Here is a 24,367-nt window from a genome sequence, read left to right on the forward strand (position 1 = left end):
ATTTGGAAAGCTATGTAGTCCCATACTCCAAAGAGCCCAAAATAAACATTTCTGGTTTTATTTTGCCAAGGTATCGGTTTGATCTTTTTGGTAGTTCACTTTATAAGGTAAGGTTAAAAAAAAAGTTCTTTGATGTTAACTGTAAAAATAATAAATAATAATGTAGGGGCAGATGTTAGGAATAAGCCAGTAAGACTAAGAATTTATACTGAGTTCTCTTGTTTTTTCCAGTGGATGTTATGGGCATTTAGAAATGGCCAGTTTCAGATTGATTTTGGACTATTAATGCTTAGATGAAAAACTGATGGAAACTATTGCTAAGTTAATATTGGTAAATTAATATTATCCTACAAACCTTTATGGATTTGATGCTTCAAAATCCAAGAGAGGAAAAATCAAGGACCAGAAAGATTGGGACAAATTGGAAAGCAAAGGACTGAGCGTTGTTACTCAGCTACAACACTCCCTGTCATACAGGGTACATTCAGGTATAATGAACTGGGCCAGACTTGGTCCAGTGAGAATATTTCCTTGGGCTGAGTTTTGGATGTATATAATATTGTCTCTTCGCAACCAGTATTTGGCAACAGAGTAATTAGATACAGATAGATAGATATATCAGGAAAATGCAGCCTCCTATATGCAACTGGGGAGGTCACATTATATTTCATGGTACAAGGTGATTCAATGTGTACATACCGGTAACTCCTTTTGAAAAAAGTGATATACATGATTCCTAGGTTTGTATATATTTTCTCTTCAAAAGCTTTGGTGTTTATGAGGCTTTGAAGCATTCCCCATAATCAGTAATGGGGGGAAAACCTGTTAAAATTCAGAAAGTCCACAGTCACCTCTTGTGGTAGGTGGGAATGAAGAGAAATGTTTCAAGCTGGTTTTTGTTTAGAAGGTTATAAACAGAAAGAACATAAATACTAGGTTGACAAAAGATGATAAGAAAATTAGCTTGAAGGACTAGCTGGTCTCTTATGACATTAAGAACCTCAGCCTCATGCATTAGTGTGTAATCTGCACTAACATGCACTAGCAGTTATCTGCTAAGACAGGTAAGCTCTTGAGAAAAGCCAGTGTTCTTTTGCAGCATAACAATCACTCTTTCACATATAGAAGGTTCTCAGGTGGATGCTGCATTTACCTTGGCACAGGGAATGGGTAGTTTTGCAGTACCCTGTTTCATGCCTTTTGTCCTCTTTCCCTAACCTTTGTGTACTAGTAACACTCTCTCCAGAAAGAGTTATATGCTAGGGTGTTAGCTGTGTGATTGTCAGTGGACACCCAGACCTCGGCTTGTGCAGTTCTGTATCCATCCAGTGAATAGCAGCAGTGTGCCAATGTCGTATCTTTAAGTTCTTTGTTCCAAGCGATTTTTTCTTTAAAGCTTTCCATTTGAAGGGCTGAGATGAGACATCCTTGCTTTATGCTCTTGCTTTGCTAGGAGTTAAGAGCAAAATAAGGTGGTATATTTTTAATAAATCTCCCAAGGGAGGCAGTTCATGGTCCACTTGCTCTCATTGAACACTTGTAATATGTGGCCAGAAAAGAAAAATTTGTCTGAGCTACTTCTCCCATGTGGAGATCATCTCTGTCAACAAACAAATGTATGCTTTGTTGCTGCCGTGCCTATTTTGTCATCAATACGTCAATTGGGAATCAAACTATGATTGGGAAGAATTGCATGAGACTTATGTAAGTTGTCCTTCTGAGAGGAATACAACCAACAACTTTTTCTATAATTTACTTTTGTGCATCTGTTGGTGATATTGCTGAGAACTGACATTTGCTTTGAAACAGGCCTGTTTTGTATGAATGTGTGTGGCACACGTGTCTGCAGATCTCATTCTCTCTTTCATACTATGATTTTTATTCTATCCTAGTCTTTCCAAACTTTACCACATTAGCTACAATAAGAATTTTACAGTCACAAAACACAAGTATTGTGTTTGTGAACGGAGCACTGAGTAGATGTTTTGTCCACTCCCTTTACAAAGAATCAATACATGTTGGACTTTACAGGAGAAATAGCAAACTAAGCATTCACTGTTTTAAAGTTCATCAGTATTATCGTGATCCCCAATGAGATAAATGGCACATGTGGAATCCTTTTAAAAGGGCAGTTAATTCTAACAGCCTACTCAGCCACTCTCCAGAACGCAAAGTATTATTTTTAACGTTTCTATTTACCAGTGAAAACGAGAGATTTTCAATTTAACTCTGGTGTTAAACTAAATTGGAACATTTTGATGGAGAGAAATTCAAGACAACATTCATACGGATTTCAATGCCTACTAGAATTGTGTCACATGAAATATGAATCCATATAAAAAATTCTCATATGTTGCATGTTGCATTTATATAGGGAGGTATACATGTAAGTTTATGTTTTTGTGGGAGTGTGTGGGGAAGAGAAAATGAGAGCGCTAGAGGGCATGATGAGAGAGTGATTTTGTAAAAGAATGGGAAAATGTCTTTTTCAGGTATTAGACTTTGATAATTCTCTTAACAGGATTCTAGTGATTTCTGTTTTCAGCTTTGTGTGAATGAGTGACCGAATGGCAGATTGATCTTGGGCAAATTATCTAACCTCTCTGTGCGTGCCTCAGTTTTACCCATCTGTATAATGGGTAATTACCTACCTCACAGGGGTGTTGTGAGGCTCAACTTAATTCACATCTGTTCAAATGCTTTTCTGAGGTTCACATGGACATTGTGTTCTAGTTGTGTACGTGACAGAACCATGGACTAAAGGAAAAAATATAATGAGATGGTGTGGTTAAATGCTGCTAAAACCTCCACAAAAGCTTCCCCCCTCCCAATAGATATCAGGGCAAATACTTTTTCTTTTCTTTTTTGCTGCATTCTGCTTTTACCACCATCTCACAAATGTGTTTATTGTCCACATCTTTAAACCCCAGCCTGTAGGTTTGCTTGGTTTAAGATAAGAACAGCAAATGGGAGAAAGGTGTTTTGAGGAAGGGAGAAGCAGGGGGAACAAAATAACATGCATTTTAAAAATAACAAAACAGGTTGAAAGAACAGCATCTGACTTATCTGATTTCCTTTGTACTGTACATCTTTTTACTTTGGAATTTGCAATAAAAAGGTATGTCCATCTTGTTTTACCCTCTTCTCTTGGATTAAATGTTATTCCACATCTGAACAGGCTGAAAAGTTAACAGGCCTGACTGCAGGTTCTCATTTCAGTAGTGCCACTTCAGTCACTGGTTTCCATGGAAATGAAGTCAAGGATAACAAAATAAAATTAAACTCCACCCAAGGGCAGCTGATGCAACTTAGGAAGGAGATGAAAACTGCTCTACGGCAGGACAACTTTATGACTTGTGGACTTCAACTGGCTGGCTGAGGAATTCTGGGAGTTGAAGTCCACAAGTCATAAAGTTGCCAACGTTGGAGATCCCTGTTCTATGGGAAGGAAAGCTGCTACATTGCCAGAAAGCTTTACAGGCAAATGAATCTGGGAGGACTTGTCTGAAAGAGAGGATTGAAAGAGGTCTGGGATCTCAGATCTGAAGACTCTTATTCTCTGAACAGATCAGCTCTAGCCAGAGACCTCTGATCTCAAGCCACCAGCCACTAGGCCTCTGCATGTGTTTTAAAGGCACACTTTGGGAATCTGAGCATAACAGATACTCCTAAACTAAACAAAATGTGCCTTATACCTTTTCTTCCTATTGATTTCAAAGAGAGGAGAAAATTGAAAGGAAAACAATTGATTAAAAAATAATTATATTCTGGTTATTAGATATTTAGAATCAGAATAGAGCTAGAAGGGACCTTGGAGGTCTTCTAGTCCAGCCCCCTACTCTGGTTGCCTGCAAATTCTCACTTCCCTTCTCTATATTTATTTGTTATTGTTCCAGACTGTCTATATGTGATTCTCCAGATCATTTATAAGCCAAATCAAAGGAAGGAAGGAAGGAAGGAAGGAAGGAAGGAAGGAAGGAAGGAAGGAAGGAAGAAAGGAAGGAAGGAAGGAAGGAAGGAAGATGTTTAAGATTTTTTAATTGTGTTCACATTTAGTCCAATGGGTCCAGTAAGTACAATTCACTCAATTTAAATTCACCACCAACTTTATTATTTTAAGGCAACTCGGGCTGATTTAAAAAAAAACACATTTTATAATAAGGTGGCCTGATGGCAAGAGTACTAGACTGTGTGATTATGAAAACACAGCTTCCTTTCTTCTCTGGTAGTGATTTCCAAGCTTATCCATTCATATACTAGAATATAGCAACAGCAATAGTAGCAGCAGGCAAAATGAAATACTGCCAATTAAATCCACTTCTGGATGAACAACTCTTTATTAAAAATTTTAGGCCACAATCTGCCATACTTATCTTATTGGTGTAGTGGTTAAGGTACTGGCCTAGAAGCCAGGAGATGGTGAGTTCTAGTCCCACCTGAGCCATTAAAGCCAGCTGGGTGACCTTGGGCCAGTCTTTCTCAGCCCAACTCACCTCACAGGGTTGTTATTATGAGGAAAATAGAAAAAAGCAGTATTATTTATGTTCACCTCTTGAGTGATAATATATATAATATAATAATATAAAATAAAGGTGGGATAAAAATCTAACAAATAGATAAAAATAGGTTGATAGATATTTCTTAGGGCTAAGAGAGTATGTCTGGTCCAAAGGCATCTTTGTCCAATGGAGGATTAGACTTCCTCCTCCTGGTCCAGCATCTTAATCACTCTCCTGACATACATACATACATACATACATACATACATACATACATATATATATATATATATACACACAAACATATGTACATAGAGATACACATATAGAGACCTAGACCTAGACCTAGATATACATCTACATTATATATATATACATTATACATTATTTGTTTTCTGAGGTTTTCGCGGGTGTTTGTATGTAGGTCTTTGGTTATTCGGGTTTTCTCCCGTGTAAAATTGGAAGTGTCTTGGTGACGTTTCGACGAAGTCTCATTCGTCATCTTCATGCTTCAGCTTCATGCTTCATGAACGTCGCCAAGACACTTCCAATTTTACGCAGAAGAAAATCCGAATAACCAAAGACCTACATTATACATTATATATATATATATATATATATATATATATATATATATATATATATATATATATATATATATATATATACATACATGTATGTATGTATGAACGTATATACATACGTACATACATACATATGTAGGTCTTTGGTTATTCGGATTTTCTCCCACGTAAAATTGGAAGTGTCTTGGTGACGTTTTGACGAAGTCCCATTCGTCATTTTCAGGCTAGGTGTTTCGTCGAAACGTCACCAAGACACTTCCAATTTTACGCAGAAGAAAATCCGAATAACCAAAGACCTACATACAAACACCCGCGAAAACCTCAGAAAACATACATACATATACATATACATATACATATACATATACATATATTTATATTTATTTTCGTAGGTTTTCACGGGTATAGGTATGTAGGTCTTGGCATTTTCGGGTCTTTTCCCATGTAAGGTTGAGAGTATCTTGGTGACGTTTCAACGAGGTCTCACTCATCATCTTCAGGCTGGTGTCTTTGGCTTCGTGCTCGAGAAGCACGAAGCCGAAGACACCAACATGAAGATGATGAGTGAGACCTCGTCGAAACATCACCAAGATACTCTCAACCTTACATGGGAAAAGACCCGAAAATGCCAAGATCTACATATATATATATGTGTGTGTGTGTGTGTGTGTGTGTGTGTGTGTGTGTGTGTATACACACACACGTTTGCGTGCAAATTTTAATCCAGGAAAATAATATCCAGTTCTAAGTAGTTTTGGAAGCTATGGTCTGTGAACCAGCCATTGATTATTCTGAAAATATAGGTAAACAAATACAACTATGTCATGGTTGTCTTAAAACAGAGTGATATTGCTATTGCCCCCTGGTCTCCAAAGAACTGCCACACAGTAGGATAGAAATGTTAAGAATTGTCCCAGAAGGAACAGAAACTACTGGAAACAATCGGTTTAATTGATAAGGAAGTACATTTTGGACAGACGTTAGGAAAGCATCCTAATGGTAAATGGTAAAAAGCTTTTCAGTAATGAAAGAAACTGTCTAGGGATATGGAGGATTCTGCTTTGTTGAACTGACTAAAAGCAGGAATGGAACAGCAGTGGCTTCCTGCCTAGGGTGACGGGTTGTCTAGGGATCAGTGGGTTCCCTTCCATCCTGTTTTATTCACCCAACATCCCTTGGCATAGATTATAGGGTGACTGGCTGAAGAACATTTTGACAGTCTGTCTCAAAGGTGCTTTTCTCAAGAGGCAACTGGACTTTCTGGTTTTTCTTTGAAGACATTTCGCTTCTTACCCCAGAAGCTTCTTCAGCTCTGACTGGACTGTGGGGAATGGAAAGATGTATACTCCTTGCAGACAGCTGGTCATTTGCATTCTTTTAGCCAGTCATTAAGGTCACCTGGAGGTTTATCTGTGTCCTCAGGGTCATCTGAGTGGTGCAAATTGGTGTGGAGCCTTCTTGGAACTGCTGAAAGGACTGTGTGGTAGACTGGAGATCAATGATGTTGTATCCTTCCCACTCTGTTGAGAGAGGGCTGTTCAGTGTTGACATAGATGGCCTCTTTGACCCCTCTTTCAAACCAGTGGTCCTCTCTGTCCAAAATGTCGACTTTGCTGCCTTCAAAAGAGTGGCCTTTGTCTTTTAAATGCAGATGGACTGCTGAATCTAGTCCTGATGTGTTTGTTCTCCTATGTTGTGCCATGCATTTACAAAGAGCATCTGAAGGATGGTAGAACAACTAAGGAAACCAAGTCTAAGGGGCTGTCACAAAGAAGACAGAGTCAACCTATTTTCCAAAGCACCTGAAGGCAGAACAAGAAGCAATGGATGGAAACTAATCAAGGAGAGAACCAACCTTGAACTAAGGAGAAATTCCCTGACAGAACAATTAATCAATGGAACGACTTCCCTCCAGAAGTTAGGGGTGCTGCAACAGAAGAGGCTTTTAAAAAGAGATTGGACAACCATCTGCCTGAAAAGGTATAGTTTCATGCTTGAGCAGGGGTTGGAATAGAAGACCTCCAAGGTCCCTTCCAACTCTGTTATTTTGTTCTGTTCTGAAACTAGCATGCCTCTCTGGCTTCATCAAACAGCTTCTCTGATTCCACTTTGCCACTTATTTTTCTTAAATTGTGCTAGACAACGTATTTTCATAATGAAATGATTAATGGAATGCCTAGATACATCAATTAGTCCAATTTCTTTTTTAAAAAATCTTTCTTGCAACTCTTGTCTGTACCACGGCACCTCCTTTTCCCAGTTTCTCTATCCCAAAGTAGAGTACATCTTTTCAAAATTACTTTACAGGGACCATATAGCCTTTATTATAAAGGACAGTCTTTTATTTCATAGCGCTCTCTTTTAAATTGATTTAATTATTAATTTTCTTGGTTTTCCTCTAGAATTTTTCTTTGTAAAGCTAAGTTTTCAATGCACATGCACACAACACACACATATCCAAATCTGTTTCTGATTTGTCCATTTTTCAGGTTTGTCCTTTTTTTTTTTCCCTAAGAAAATATTGTCAGTGTATTTTTGGGCACAGCTCCAGCTTCCTTAATTCTGAAACGTTTCTGCTATCAGTTGTTTCTCAGAAAAATCTACAAGACGACTTTGGAGAGCTATTGATGTTAAAAGAGACCTAATTTCTTTCTATTTGATGTGGATTTTTATGATATTAAAGCTTATTAAAGCAATGTCGGCTGGCGGCCCCCAGGGGAAGGGCCTTCTCTGTGGGGGCTCCCACCCTATGGAACGAACTTCCCCCTGGACTTCGACAGCTCCCTGACCTTCGGACCTTTCGCCGCGAACTTAAGACATATCTATTTTCTCACGCAGGACTGGCCTGAAATTTTTAATATTTTAGATGATTTTATGGGTTTTAATTTTAATTAGTTTTATAGGGGTTTTGAATGTATTTTAAAAGTTGGGCCAAATTTAAATAAGTTTTTTAACTATTGTTTTTAGTTGTATAGTATGTGTCTTGATTGTTGTTTTATTTGGCTGTTAACCGCCCTGAGTCCTTCGGGAGAAGGGCGGTATACAAATTAAATTATTATTATTATTATTATTATTATTATTATTATTATTATTATTATTATTATTATTATTATTATTATTATTAAATAAAAACACAAAAAAGAAACAAAAGTGTCCTCGGGGTCATCTGAGTAGTTCTCCTGATTCCTGTTGTCCGCAATTTTCCATTTCTACTCCCACACCATTCAAACGGCGCTTATCCCAAACTGTATAGCTAAAACATTCCACAATGACTATGATGATAAACATTCCAGCAATGACTATGATGATTTAACTCATATAGATTTCACAGAAGACAATGTTGGAAAAGCTCTTCACAACTTAAAACCATTGCTTTCTATTGGACCCGATGGACTATGTGCATACTTCTTAAAAAAACTTTCCATTCATATAGCAGAACCCCTAAGTATTATCTTTGATAAAGCTTTCACTACCAGTTCTCTTCCCAAACTTTGGTCACTAGCCACAGTCATCCCTATCTTCAAAAAAGGAGACCCCAGCTTAGTCGAAAACTACAGACCGATCTCCCTTTGCTGCGTCACCTGCAAAGTCATGGAATCTATCATCAACCAATCCATTACCTCACACTTAGAAACTAACAACCTACTCTCCAACAAACAATTTGGTTTCAGGAAAAAATTATCATGTAACTTACAACTTCTCCACTGCAAAAACATATGGACTATAAATCTTGATCAAGGCAAAGCAATTGATGCAATCTACATAGACTTCTGCAAAGCTTTTGACTTAGTAGTACACGATAAACTTCTCCTAAAACTAACATCCTATGGCATCTCAGGACCCCTCCACAAATGGATATCTGCTTTTCTGTCTAACAGACAACAAGTGGTCAAAATTGGCAATGCTTTATCAAATCCTGTTCCTGTCAAGAGTGGCGTTCTTCAAGGCAGCGTCCTTGGACCAACACTCTTTATACTATACATTAATGATCTCTGTGACCACATCTCAAGTAATTGTGTTCTCTTTGCTGATGATGTCAAACTATTTAACACCAAAGACAATACTTCTATCATTCAAAACGACCTTGATCATCTATCTGTTTGGTCTAAAAATTGGCAGCTCCAAATTTCAACCAGCAAATGCTCAGTCTTACATATAGGAAAAAAGAACCCAAAAACTAAATACATACTAGATGGACATTACCTTACAGATGACCCCCATCCCATCAAAGACCTTGGAGTTTTCAAATGATCTAAGTGCCAAAGCCCACTGCAACTACATAGCAAAAAAAGCTCTAAGAGTTGTAAACCTAATTTTGCGTAGCTTCTTTTCCAAAAACACCACACTACTAACCAGAGCATATAAAACATTTGCTAGACCAATTCTAGAATACAGCTCGCCAGTTTGGAACCCTTACCACATCTCTGACATCAATACAATTGAACATGTCCAGAAATATTTTACAAGAAGAGTTCTCCATTCCTCTGAAAACAATAAAACACCCTATCCCACCAGACTTGAACTCCTAGGCTTAGAAAACTTGGAACTCCGTCGCCTTCGACAAGACCTAAGCTTAACTCACAGAATCATCTATTGTAATGTCCTTCCTGTTAAAGACTACTTCAGCTTTAATTGCAATAATACTAGAGCAACCAATAGATTTAAACTTAATGTCAACCGCTTTAATCTAGATTGCAGAAAATATGACTTCTGTAACAGAATCATCAGTGCTTGGAATACTTTACCTGGCTCTGTGGTCTCTTCCCATAATCCTAAAAGCTTTAACCAAAAACTTTCTACTATTGACCTCACCCCATTCCTAAGAGGACCATAAGGGCCGTGCATAAGCGCACAAACCTGCCTACCGTTCCTGTCCTATTGTTTTTCTTTTCTTCTTCCTATTCCTCTTCCTTTTCTTCTTTCCTTCTTATACCTCCTTATATTTACTCATATATGTGTTTATTTACTATATAATCTTTTTGTATGATACCTACATATATTGTTGTGACAAAATAAAATAAATAAAATAAAATAAAAGATTTTTTTTAAGTGACTGAAAGAGTCGCTGTCGCTTTAAGGAACAACTGGAACAGATCCCAACTGGGGACCGGATGTAGACGGTTTGCTTACGAAACCTCATTAAAAGAACAGGGCGTAGCAGGGAGTATTTAAAGGAAATCATTGAGCAAGAAGGGTTTCTCTTCCCAGTCCGGCGACGATGATGCTGGTTCTCATCTTCCAACAGTGCCTGAAAATCCTCACCCTGCCCATCTACGTGCTTGCCTATTTTGGCTTGTGGGATCCTATTTGTAAAAAAACTTTCCCACTTTTCATGAGCAAGATGAGCAAAACCTACAATGAAAAAATGCGCAAGGAAAAGGAGACGCTGTTCAAGAACCTGCAGGACTTCGCGGACTCCTCGGGAAAGCTCCGCCTGCTCGAGATTGGCGTGGGCAGCGGCACCAACTTTCAGTTTTATCCCCCCGACTCTCGCGTCACCTGCGTGGACTACAATCCCAACTTTCAAAAGTTCCTCCTGGAGAGCATGGCCCAGAACACGCACCTCCAGTTCGAGAATTTTGTGGTCGCCTCCGCCGAGGACATGTCTTCGGTGCCGGACAACTCTGTGGACGCGGTGGTTTGCACGCTGCTGTTTTGCTCTGTGAACAACCCGCAGGCTGCCTTGAAGGAGGTTCTGCGAGTGCTCAGACCGGTAAGCCAAAGGGGGAAAAGGGAAAGTGAAGTCCGAAGAATGGGCACAAGGCAGGTGTGCGTGGTTTGAAAATGATGGGCACTACGCAGGTGTGCATGGGAGCAAGGGCTTTAGATGAGGGGTCTCCAACCCTTGGACCCTTTAAGACTTGTGGACTTCAACTCCCAGAGTTCCTCAGCCAGCTTTGCTGGCTGAGGGACTCTGGGAGTTGAAGTCCACAAGTCTTAAAGGGACCAAGGTTGGAGACCCCTGCTTTAGATCCCACAAAAACAGCATCTCTGCTGCTCTTTGTGATGCTGATTTTCAGGCTTAACCTAAACTGGATTCCTTCTTAAAACAACCTCACCTTTCTTGCCTGCCTTGCGTTTCTGAATCATTTTCAGACTCCGTACAACAACTTCAAGGAATATATGCATAGTTTTAATGTTAGTAAACGGCAGCAAGCTTCTGGCCTGAGATAGGGGGCCTGGTTGGTGCTTCAGTGAGACATCTCCAGAAAACATTAGGTTGAAGCTAGACTAGAAAGTTAAAACAACATCTCTGTGAAATGACAAACCACTTTTGAGTGGTTTCTCAAAAAATGCTCTCCCCATGTGGAAGTCTGCATGGAAGCACCAGGGAGCAAGTTTGATTTGGAGGAGACTGGAGTAGGAACCCGAGTAGAGGAGTAGATCGAGCTGATACTGTAGCAGGAGGACAAGGGGGGTTACGTGAGGAAAGCGGGGAGGAGCATTGCTGTCATAGCATAGGCTGTGCCCATTTCAAAGTACAACTGCTGCTTTGGGAGTGTTTTTGGCTAGTCTCTGATACTTTAAGTAAATAGACTAAAGACTGCCCTTCACCTTTAAATAGAAGTTTAAAATGCTGCCCCAAATCTGCCATTTCCCTGCAGAAGTTCAAAACTCTTCTAGCGATAAGAAGAACAAACAGAGGCTGGGGATAGTATGCAGTCCAGTGGCTTTGGGAGGCTGTATGTATATTGATATATCGTGCAGTTTGAGAAAAAAATAAGTATCCAGACCTTATATGTTTGCTGTACAGAGAAAATTTGCAGTCCTTTTCACGGGTGGAATAGTTATTCTGTGCTGCACTCTGTAATCAAATAATAATCCAGCAAAGCCAGCATTATCTTCCAAATAGGAATTGTGGGGTTGTTCCTAGCATCTGGAATGTGACTAAAATTCAGATATTATTCTTAACAGGGTATTTGTCCAACTTTGCTAGTTTTCCTCCAAAGAAATACATTGTTTATTGAGCTTGATTGTTGTGTTTATTTTACATCCTCAGCCTCATATTAATGTATCCTGCCTATCAGAATTATCTGAAGAAGATATAAAAGTTTCATAAGATGTCTCATGATTTGTTCAAAGAACGAATAGACTAGGGCAAACAGTCAAGAATCACCCAAAACCAAGCCAAGGAAATGAAAATCAAAAAGCATAGAAAAGTAGTGGTAAGAGATAATTAAGCATAGCAACAATCCTGGTAACATGAAGTTCAAGAATGAGTCACGAGGCTCACAATGTTCCAATGCCCCGGGTGTGTTTTTTTTCCAGGAAAAGATTCAATGCCAAGTTCCAACCTTTGTATAAACCAAGTCATGATTCAGGCATATGAGTGCAATAGATCCGAAGCAAGCTGTAATCCTCAATATGCCACCCTTGAAATTTGGCATTTTTGCTCTCCTATTTTTGAGTCAGCTTGGCACACGGCAGACTTGTGTCCTGATTAGAATGATGTTAAGTCTTTGGTGAGAACCGGCTGTTTAGAATAAAAAAATGGTCAGCAATTTAATTGCAATATACTATAAGCAGGGATTTATGGCCTTTCTATGATATGACAAGATTCGGTGTATCACCAAGCGGGACTGGCCTGATTGATTTTAATATGGGGGTTTTTAGCGGGTTTTTAACAGGGTTTTAGCTTTTAAATAATTTTAGCTAATATTTTAAGTATATAGCGGTCGAATCAGATTTTTAAATTTGTTATAGTATTTTAATTTGTTTTGGATTTTTGTTGTTTTATTTGCTGTACACCGCCCTGAGTCTTCGGAGAAGGACGGTATAAAAATATGAATAAATAAATAAATAAATAAATAAATAACATCTTTCTTTAGCACAACAAAAGGTCAGATGGATGAGAGAGGAGCTAGAAAGAGAATTCTGAAGGTGATATGGTATCTAATGCTATACATAAAGTTAAGACACAACTTTCTATTACTTTTTATTTCCACAGAGTATGAAGTGAATAAGTCTTCCCTGCCCAACTAATAGTAATATTTAGCAATTCAGGTTTGAGACCAACATTATTCGGTACTTTTTTCTTGCTGCAAAATGGATAAAAATCCCAATGCGTTGTTGAAGTCTTGTTCCCTACATTTGTTATTTATACTTCCAATTGTCACTTTTGGGGAACAAATTCAAAATACATGTGAGCAGAATGCAAAGGGATGAGCTGCTCCATAGTTTTGGATATATTTTTTTCTTGCATCTGTTAGCTCCAAATGTCTTTTTTCTTACAGTTTATTAAATTTATATGCTATTCAACTCATGGTTCAAGGCGACTCTGGGCAGCTTTTACACTTTATTTAAAACTTTAATTAAGAATATAGCAATTTATTTATTTATAGAATTTAATGTCACCCGTCTTGAAATCTAAAGTGATTTTGAGCAGTTTTAAAATTTATTTAAAACTTTAATGCAGAAATTTGCAAAATTTATAAGCCACCCATCTCAAAATTCAAGGTGACTCTGGGTGGCTTTATTTAAACTTTATTTAAAATTTTAATTAACAATAATACAGATATATATATTTATTCATTTCCCTCTTTAAAAGAGTACATTGACAGTTCTCAGTGCTTTTAATTTAAAACAAGGATGTATTTTCATAAAAATCTATGAGTAAACATATAGTTGATGAGATTATAAAATTATTAATATAACATTAATAGAATGCATTCTTATGTAATTGCACATGGAAATAACCTTGGGAGACAGAAGAAGAGCTATGCATTAGAAAAATTACACAATGATTAAACAGGCAATGGGGATGTGGCAAACTCCCCTAGTTTCTTAGACTGGAAATATGTGCTTTCAGACATGCAAGATTTTGTTAATTTAACATTACAATAAAGCTAGAGCTAATACTTCCTAGTGTGCTTCTTGTCTGGATTATCTTGCAAAGCTGATTTTTATGATATAAAAAAGCATATATATATATATATATATTTAACTGGTACCAAAATCTCCGCTATATTGTTTAAAAAAAGAAAAAGGAAAAATAACATCATGCACCAGCTTGCTGGTGGAGGTAGCTGATGAGATAAGATCTCATCCCCGTCCTGTCCATCTCTTAGTTTTGGTTTTAGTACAGTTTTTAATAATATTTTAATCTGTGTAACTTTTTAAAAATATTTTTTTTACTTGTAAGCCACTCAAAATCACCTTGTAAGGGAGGTGGGTGACATAAAAATTTAATAAATACACAATGATGCTTAAAATTTTGTGAACCCTTTTTAATTTTAATATAAATTCTAAACCTAGATAAAGACAACCCAATTAAACAAGTTAAAAACTTCATCCTTCTACCATTTCCGCCTTTCAAGATGTGAGGTTTATTTTATTCTCTGTCATTCCTTTGAAATTTGTCTTGATTGCATTTTAAAATGAAACTATAAATTTAGGAAGAAGCAGTGAAGTTCATAAAATGAACGTAAAAAGAAACTCCAACATTTGATACATTTTAGAATAGAAGATAAGGAAAACAAGTGAACAATTTAAATTGTGAATCTGTATAAGAAGTTATTAGAAAGGAATTTGTCTTTCCTCATAATGATGGTATCTAGAGTAAATGCAGCCTAACTGAATATTCACATTTAAAAAGTAGCATTTTTATAGGGGAAAGAAATGAGAGAACATATGAGTTAGGGAAGGGCTATCCAAATATAAGTCGTTAGACACATTACAGCTTTTTTCTCCTTTAATAGGACTTGTTTGACTTTATGGTCGACTGTATCTCTTTATTCATTTAGCAGTAGAAAAATTGGCTTTCTTCGTGTATCTTGATGTATTGAGGTCTAGTCCCGTCTTAGCCATGAAAGCAGCTGGGTGACTTTAGGTCAGTAACTCTCCTTGGCCAACTCACCTCACAGGGTTGTGGACAACATAGGAGGAGAAAAGTGTGTTGAATGTGTACTCCACCTTGAGTTATTTGTTAAAATAATGAAGGTTATAAATAAAAAAAATAAAAGAACAAATTATTCAAATTTTGAGTTTGAGATGCGGAAATATATTGAACTGGTTCAGCTATTTAGTCGTCATCCTTAAATAAAAAAGGCCAATTCTGCAGTTTTCCTAGAACTTGAATTTCCTGTAAATCATTAATGGCTAAATTGCATTCCAGCTTCATTTTGTCTCTATACTTAGTTATTACTTCATATCCCCTTCTTCTTGTGCCTTATCCATCATCAGACTTTGACCATTAGAATAGAATAGAATTTTTATTATTGGCCAAGTGTGATTGGACACACAAGGAATTTGTCTTGGTGCATATGCTCTCAGTGTACATAAAAGAAAAGATACGTTCATCAAGGTACAACATTTATGCTGGCAATCCTATTTTTATCAACAGCCACACAAAAAAGTACTGAGTTTTGTCCAAACCAGTCCCTTAGATTTTGAAGCCATTATGTTCTTCTTCTGCCTGAACCTTGTTTGTCTTCAATCTTTCCCTGGAGGATTAAGTGAAGTATGCCATATTTTTCCCGGTGTCGCATCACACATCCAAAATATTCTAACTTTCACTTTTTAATGGTTTTGATTATTTCCTTGGCTTTCCCAAGCAGCTTATCACCTCCTCATTTGGCTTTCTATTAGAGACCAACTCTCTACTCCATGGAGCAGGACAGAAAAGATGTAACATCTGAAAAGCCTGATAAGTTCCGAATTTATCGGTGGTAAATTAATGGGTTGTTTGCTGATCACCATGATCTTGGTCTTTGAGCTTCAAGCCATATTTTTCAGATATTCTTGTGACTCTGTTGATGAGGAAGTGAAGGTCTTCATGCTTACTGGCAAATAGAACTGTATCATCAGCATATCTTAAATTGTTGATCCAAACACCATTTAGTTTTAGGCCAGCATCAGTGTTTTCCAGTGCTTTGTTGATATTTGACTCAGAGTAGATATTAAACACCAGTGGAGACAGGATACATCCCTGTCTGACCCCTCTTCATATTTCTGCATCATCTGAGTATTTTCGGCCTAGTCTCACATTTGCTATCTGATGCCAATATAGATTCTTTATTATTTGGATGTCTTTGTCATCTAGGCCCACTTGTTTCAGGATTTGTAATAGTAGGCTGTGTCTTATTTTATCAACAGCCACACAAAAAGTACTGAGTTTTGTCCAAACCAGTCCCTTAGATTTTGAAGCCATTATGTTCTTCTTCTGCCTGAACCTTGTTTGTCTTCAATCTTTCCTGGAGGATTAAGTGAAATATGCCATATTTTTCCCGGTGTCGCATCACACATCCAAAATATTCTAACTTTCACTTTTTAATGGTTTTGATTATTTCCTTGGCTTTCCCAAGCAGCTTATCACCTCCTCATTTGGCTTTCTATTAGAGACCAACTCTCTACTCCATGGAGCAGGACAGAAAAGATGTAACATCTGAAAAGCCTGATAAGTTCCGAATTTATCGGTGGTAAATTAATGGGTTGTTTGCTGATCACCATGATCTTGGTCTTTGAGCTTCAAGCCATATTTTTCAGATATTCTTGTGAATTATTCTCAGGAATATTTTCAGGGCATGACTCATTAAGTTTATTGTTCTGTATTCAGTACACTTCTTTGCATTTATATCCCGCCTTCTCCGAAGACTCAGGGCAGCTTACATTGTGTTAGCAATAGTCTTCATCCATTTGTATATTATATACAAAGTCAACTTATTGCCCCAACAATCTGGGTCCTCATTTTTATATTATATTATATTATATTATATTATATTATATTATATTATATTATATTATATTATATTATATTATATTATATTATATTATATTATATTATATTATATTATATTATATTATATTATATTATATTATATTATAATAATAATATTCATAATTAATTAATTAATTAATTAATTAATTAATTAATTAATTAATTAATTACCGTGCCAATTGCATTAAAATTAAATCCTTCAATCAAAAATTCACCACCAAACCCCCATCACCCATAACATCCAACCAGCCATCCAACAACCAATCAAGTACCCATCAGCCAACCATCCATCGAAACTGTCATCCAATCAGCCATCGAACAAACCATTCAACCAGCCATCCGTACAGCTATCCAACAAACTATTCAACCAGCCATCCGCTCATCCATCCAACCAACCTTCCAACCAGCCTTTCAACCATCCATCCAACAAACCTTATCAACAAACAGTCTAGTACCCAACATCCAAGCACTCACTACCCAAAACTTCCATCCACCCATCCAACCTCCAATACAACCACCAGTTATACATATCCTCAACCAACTAACATTCAAAACTAGGTATGCACGCCTCTTACCTCTTTAACACCTCTTTCTACAGATTTTAAATGTAAATTGATGAATGCAAGAAGTATTCTTAACAAATTACCTGAATTTATCCTCCTGCTAAACAGTGGTACATTTGACATTATATTTCTTTGCATTTATTTTTTTTGGGGGGGACTGTCACAAAGGTTGACTTCAGCCATCTTTCCTGTTTCATATATTAGATTGAAGACCTACGGTAAAAATGTCTTCCCATTGTCTTCCAGTAATTTTAAAATTTATTCCAGTTCACTTACATCTTCATTATTTAGGTTGTTGGTTTCTCTTAAATGAATTTTAATTCTTCTTTTATCTTATCTCCATGTTTAATGATGAATATTTATTTATTTGCATTTATTTACAAGATTGTTTTCTGAAATCAAATTGTGTGTTACTTAGACGCTCCTCAATTTTGTTGTATATTTTTGGTGAATTATTCTCAGGAATATTTTCAGGGCATGACTCATTAAGTTTATTGTTCTGTATTCAGTACACTTCTTTGCATTTATATCCGCCCTTCTCCGAAGACTCAGGGCAGCTTACATTGTGTTAGCAATAGTCTTCATCCATTTGTATATTATATACAAAGTCAACTTATTGCCCCAACAATCTGGGTCCTCATTTTTATATTATATTATATTATAATAATAATAATAATAATAATAATAATAATAATAATAATAATATTATCCCTAGTGACCGTCAATTCTTGGTTTAGTTGGATTCGGGTTTTCCATCCTCTTTAGTTTCAATAACAATATCACAAGAGCTACAAACAGATTCAAACTCAATGTCAACGTTCCAGTTTAGATTGCAGAAAACACGATTTCTGTAACAGAATTGTATATACTTGGAATGCATTACCTGACTCTGTGGTTTCTTCTCATAACCCCAAAGGTTTCACTCAAAAACTGTCCACGGTTGACCTCACCACTTTCCTAAGAGGACTCTAAAGGGGCGTGCATAAGAGCACAAACGTGCCTACCGTTCCTCTCCTACTGTTTCTTTCCTATGTATATACACGTTTTAGTACCTCATTTCTCCTCATATATCGTTCATCAAGGTACAACATTTATGCTGGCAATCCTATTTTTATCAACAGCCACACAAAAAAGTACTGAGTTTTGTCCAAACCAGTCCCTTAGATTTTGAAGCCATTATGTTCTTCTTCTGCCTGAACCTTGTTTGTCTTCAATCTTTCCCTGGAGGATTAAGTGAAGTATGCCATATTTTTCCCGGTGTCGCATCACACATCCAAAATATTCTAACTTTCACTTTTTAATGGTTTTGATTATTTCCTTGGCTTTCCCAAGCAGCTTATCACCTCCTCATTTGGCTTTCTATTAGAGATCAACTCTCTACTCCATGGAGCAGGACAGAAAAGATGTAACATCTGAAAAGCCTGATAAGTTCCAAATTTATCGGTGGTAAATTAATGGGTTGTTTGCTGATCACCATGATCTTGGTCTTTGAGCTTCAAGCCATATTTTCAGATATTCTTGTGAATTATTCTCAGGAATATTTTCAGGGCATGACTCATTAAGTTTATTGTTCTGTATTCAGTACACTTCTTTGCATTTATTTTTTTTGGGGGGGACTGTCACAAAGGTTGACTTCAGCCATCTTTCCTGTTTCATATATTAGATTGAAGACCTACGGTAAAAATGTCTTCCCATTGTCTTCCAGTAATTTTAAAATTTATTCCATCATCCACTGTTGTTTCTTGTGGTACCCTGTTCTCCGTTTTGAGTTTGTTACCTCTACTATTACATTTTAAAATTTATTCCAGTTCACTTCGACATCTTCATTATTTAGGTTGTTGGTTTCTCTTAAATGAATTTTTAATTCTTCTTTTATCTTATCTCCATGTTTAATGATGAATATTTATTTATTTATTTATTTATTTGCATTTATATCCCGCCCTTCTCCGAAGACTCAGGGCAGCTTACATTGTGTTAGCAATAGTCTTCATCCATTTGTATATTATATACAAAGTCAACTTATTGCCCCCAACAATCTGGGTCCTCATTTTTATATTATATTATATTATAATAATAATATTCATAATTAATTAATTAATTAATTAATTAATTAATATAATAATAATAATATTATCCCTAGTGACCGTCAATTCTTGGTTTAGTTGGATTCGGGTTTTTCCATCCTCTTTAGTTTCAACTGGACTTCGGCAAGTAATAGATAACATCTGCACCTGGGTGTGTCTTTACTGGTTTTACTGAGTTTCTAAATCTTTTGTTTATGGTAAAATAGTCAATTTGATTCCATACTATATTATTTCATGTATCTGCTGGTAATCTCCAAATATAGAGGTGACTTTTTGGCAACTTGAAAAAATTATTTATCACACATTTCCTATGTTCCCTGCAGAAGTCTACAAATCTGTCACCTCTACCATTTCTGATTCCTAAGCCAAAGTTTCCAACTACAGGAGCATCACTTCCATCTTCCACTTTTGCATTGAAGTCCCCTATGAGTATTGTGATATCATTATTTTTTAGGGTTTTCAGCACACTGCTTATATCTTCATAGAACTTCTCTAAATCCTCATCATCACTGTGAGCCGTGGGAGCATAAACTTGTATAACGTTCATATTTACTGGAGTACTATTTATTTGGACCATCATCACTCAATCGGATACAGGAATAAAGGACTTGATGCATTTATTTACAAGATTGTTTATGATTATAGCTACTCCATTTCGATGATGTTTACTATTTTCACCAGAGTAGTAGATAGTATAATCTCCTATTCTACACATTCCATTTTCTGGCCAGCACATTTCACTCACTTCCAATATAGAGATATTGTACTTGGATATTTCTTTGATAAGTTTTGTGTGTTTTCCCAGATTCTTTCTCAGATTCCACGTTCCAATTCATAGTTTTGGGTTTATCATGCTTCTAGCAGACCGGGAAATTCTTAGCACCCCTGCTCCATTTAAGGGGTATCCGTACTTGGGGCCATTGTTAGGTTTTGCCACCATTAACATGATTTTCCTGGGAAATATAGTGTAGTAGTCTTCCCTTTGCTTTCTACACCCTGTGCATACACTGTTCAAGTGGCTGCCACCACACTGTGTGCTGTTCTTCTGAACCTGTTCTGACCAATGTGGTCTCCGCCTTCAGTCAGTACTGATGAGCCAGCTGCCTGTTGGTTCATGGGAGGCATTTGATTCCCTCCAACCTACCATTACAGCATAAACGCCATACTAGGTAGGGGGCCACCCACCACCCAGGGACGTGTTCTGTGGGGATTCCAGGCTCCTCCAAAGAGTTCATGTCCCCAGAAAGTTATATAGCAACAGTCTTGATTACAGTGTGAATTTTTTATGTAATTTCAAAGCATTCTGCTTTATATTATTCTTTTTTGTATTATTTTACTTCTTCCAGGGTGGTGCATTCTATTTCATGGAACATGTAGCAGCTGACAGATCAACCTGGACCTACTTCTGGCAACAAGTCTGTGACCCTACTTGGAGATATCTGGGAGATGGGTGCTCGGTGTTAAGAGAGACCTGGAAAGATTTGGAGAACGCGGGTTTTTCTAAACTGAACTTGCAACACATCATAGGCCCGTTGTTCCTAAGTATAGTTTGTCCCCATATTTATGGATACGCTGTGAAGTAACTTAAAAGAAAGCATCTTTCTCTTAACGTCAGATTTCTGACTTTAAGGAATTAACAGTGACAATGCATACGCTGCAATAAGAAAAGTGTTTCCTTATTCTATACAATTGAGTGGAGGAGAAAGGCTCCTAAAAGTTCAGGCTGCACTAAACCTAAATGGTACCTTGGATCAGGTTTGGAAGGAGGACAAATAAATGTTAAAATTAATATAAAATAATATTAATATAAAATAATTAATATAAATATATAAAAGAAAAACAATCCTACTATCAAAAGACCATGTGGGGGGTGAAAAAAGCACCCCGCCATTTTGCTGTGGTATCACTCAGCCCACCATGTCAGCTTCCCAGGAAGGAAAGCTAGAGGAAGCCTGTTTTTGAGTATGACTCGCAACCTGTGTGGAGTTCTCTAAGAACAAGCTGGTAATGGACAAAGCTCTAACTCTTAAGCACAAGCGGAGCAGGGAATTTTGCTTAAATAATACTATAGGCAGAAGCCTTTGTTGGCCTTTGTGAGAGGCCTACCCAGAAAGATTTTTCTCAGCTATTTACCCCCTGTAGTTGTAGAGCAAGTCAAACTCTGCATATATTGGCATGGGATAATGTATCAAAGCTTGCTAACTGCTGAATTGTGTATTTCCTTATTTTACTTACCATACTTTTCATTTTCAATTAAAAAAAGGGGCTTGGATTTTTGGTGGGGTGTTTTTGTTTGTTTTTTGTTCTCTGGTGAACCTTGTCTCGTGACTTTTTCTGAATATGATAAATGCAAATATCAGGTGGTCTGGTTCTGAGGTATATTGTGGGTTGTGTAACTGACCTATGGAATAATCACTTTTAAATGGGGACTGAGGAGAGACGTGTTGTTAAACCTTAAGCTGATACTACCACGTTTATAGAAACATTTTGGGAAAACAATTTGGCACGTTTATTTAGTGCCACCCCTTCCTATTTCTATTATTTACAAAAGGTCCCAGGTTTGTGGCCAACTAATGGATAGTGGTGCACCACATCTCTGGGAGATTCCAGATTTCCAAAACCATAGCTTTATATGCTCTCAGCCTAGTGCTTTTTTCATTTTTAAAATGTATTATAGTAAAAGACTTATATAGAACAAAGTGAAGTGTTTAGAAGTAAAAAAGGAAGGATGGACATAAAACACGATGTTTAAAAAATGTACAGAATATTACAGGAAAAATGGGACTTGCAATCCAGATCTGAAGTTCCAATAGGGCCTCTGTGGCTCAGACTGGTAAGACAGTCTGTTATTAACACAGCTGCCTGCAATTACTGCAGGTTCTAGTCCCACCAGGCCCAAGGTTGACTCAGCCTTCCATCCTTTATAAGGTAGGTAAAATGAGGACCCAGATTGTTGGGGCCAATAAGTTGACTTTGTATATAAATATACAAATAGGATGAAGACTATTGCTAACATAGCGTAAGCCGCCCTGAGTCTTCGGAGAAGGGCGGGATATAAATGCAAAAAAAAAAAAAGATGGCCACACACTGCAGTCACATGACCACAATCAGGCGCTTGACAACACAGCTGCATTTACTCCTTGTTCTTGGGTGTCCCATCTTCTAGGATTAAACCTTTCTGGCAGATCAAACAATAAGCCTTTTGAACTCTTAGCCATGCTAGTTATGTGAGATATTATAATACTATTAGTCCTACCACTAGAAAGCTGAACTATTATTTTAATTCAGGAGCACTATCCAGGTAATCCTTGATTTATGAGTGGTTACTTAGCAATTACCATGGATCCACCTGCGGGCTACTTATGACCCGTGGTGGGATTCAGCCAATTCGCACCACTTCGGGAGAACCGGTTGTTAACTTTCTGAGCAGTTTGGCGAACTGGTTGTTGGAAGAAATCGTTAGGGCAGAGAACCGGTTGTTAAATTACTTGAATCCCACCACTGTTTATGACCTACTGTAGATTAGAAGTTATGACAGTCCCATTGCATCCGTGGTCAAAAGACCGAACTTTGGTTGCTCGGCTCAGCAACCAGACCAAATCTCTGGCTGTGGGTAGTTCCCTGAGTCATGTGACCTCATTTTACAACAGTTTTAACAAAAGCCAGCATTTACTTCAGGTTTTCAGATGAAGTATTAATTTGTTAAATTACCACGGCAATTGCTTAATAACCAATATATATATATTACAACCAAAAAAAGTTGTAAAACCATTTTATGACTATCAGGACTTATGGTCTGGATGCAAAATCTCCATTATGGTCATAAGTTGCATGCTACCTATTTAAATGAATGAATATACCTATTGGATTGTTGCTTCCTGAGATTCTTGTGTTGCTGGCTAATTTGCAAGACGGATACCAAAGTAGAACCATGTTAAAGCAAATGCCATGACTAGAACAAACAGCATCAGGTTTATTTAAATTGTCCCCATTAACTTACAGCACCAGGGGCCCTTCCTTAATTGCCAGAGTGAGCCCAAGTGCCAGAGACAGCCTCTGGAATTTGGAATTCAACTCATAAAGGGGTTGGTCTTGTTGGCCAGCTTTTAAAACCCTGCAACCTCTCTCTCCCCTGAGCCGTTTAGCTTAGGTATCAGCAAGGGAAGGTTACACATTAATGAAGATTAAATATCTGGTGTTTTTGGGCATCTGCTACAGCAAAAGAGGGAAATAAATTATCTAATTGGGATTGGAATAAAAACTTTGTTAGTTATCTCATAACCTGTGATTGGTCTCATTCGAGACAATGACGAATCCGCATATAGACGAGAGGTCGAACGACTAGCCTTGTGGTGCAACCAAAACAATCTGGAACTGAACACACTCAAAACCGTAGAAATGGTGGTAGACTTTAGGAAAAACCCTTCCATACTTCCACCTCTCACAATACTTGACAACACAGTATCAACAGTAGAAACCTTCAAATTTCTGGGTTCTATCATATCGCAAGATCTCAAATGGACAGCTAACATCAAAAACATCATTAAAAAAGGACAACAAAGAATGTTCTTTCTGTGCCAACTCAGTAAGCTCAAACTGCCCAAGGAGCTGCTGATCCAATTCTACAGAGGAATTATTGAGTCTGTCATTTGCACCTCTATAACTGTCTGGTTCGGTTCTGCAACCCAACAAGAAAAACACAGATTTCAGAGGATAATTAGAACTGCAGAAAAAATAATTGCTACCAACTTGCCTTCCATTGAGGACCTGTATACTGCACGAATCAAGAAGAGGGCCGTGAAAATATTTGCAGATCCCTCGCATCCTGGACATAAACTTTCAACTACCCTCAAAACGACGCTATAGAGCACTGCACACCAGAACAACTAGACACAAGAACAGTTTTTTCCCGAAGGCCATC

At 37.3% G+C, this 24,367-nt stretch overlaps 1 protein-coding gene across 1 annotated transcript; it reads left to right on the top strand.

Moving 5' to 3' along the window:
* Window positions 1-10,261: 10,261 nt before the first annotated feature.
* On the top strand, window positions 10,262-23,145 carry TMT1A (thiol methyltransferase 1A). Its single transcript, XM_058171021.1, has 2 exons — window positions 10,262-10,796; window positions 20,793-23,145. The coding sequence occupies exons 1-2, from the start codon at window positions 10,302-10,304 to the stop codon at window positions 21,027-21,029; spliced, it is 732 nt and encodes a 243-aa protein (XP_058027004.1). The 5' UTR covers window positions 10,262-10,301; the 3' UTR covers window positions 21,030-23,145.
* The last annotated feature ends 1,222 nt before the right edge of the window (window positions 23,146-24,367 follow it).

Source organism: Ahaetulla prasina, chromosome 2 (assembly GCF_028640845.1).
Source record: "Ahaetulla prasina isolate Xishuangbanna chromosome 2, ASM2864084v1, whole genome shotgun sequence".
Taxonomy (NCBI): Eukaryota; Metazoa; Chordata; class Lepidosauria; order Squamata; family Colubridae; genus Ahaetulla; species Ahaetulla prasina.

Coding starts and splice junctions, on each gene's coding strand:
- TMT1A (XM_058171021.1), top strand. CDS start 10,302: ATGATGCTGGTTCTCATCTTCCAACAGTGCCTGAAAATCCTCACCCTG. Junction 10,797..20,792: donor TTCTGCGAGTGCTCAGACCG/GTAAGCCAAAGG, acceptor TACTTCTTCCAG/GGTGGTGCATTCTATTTCAT.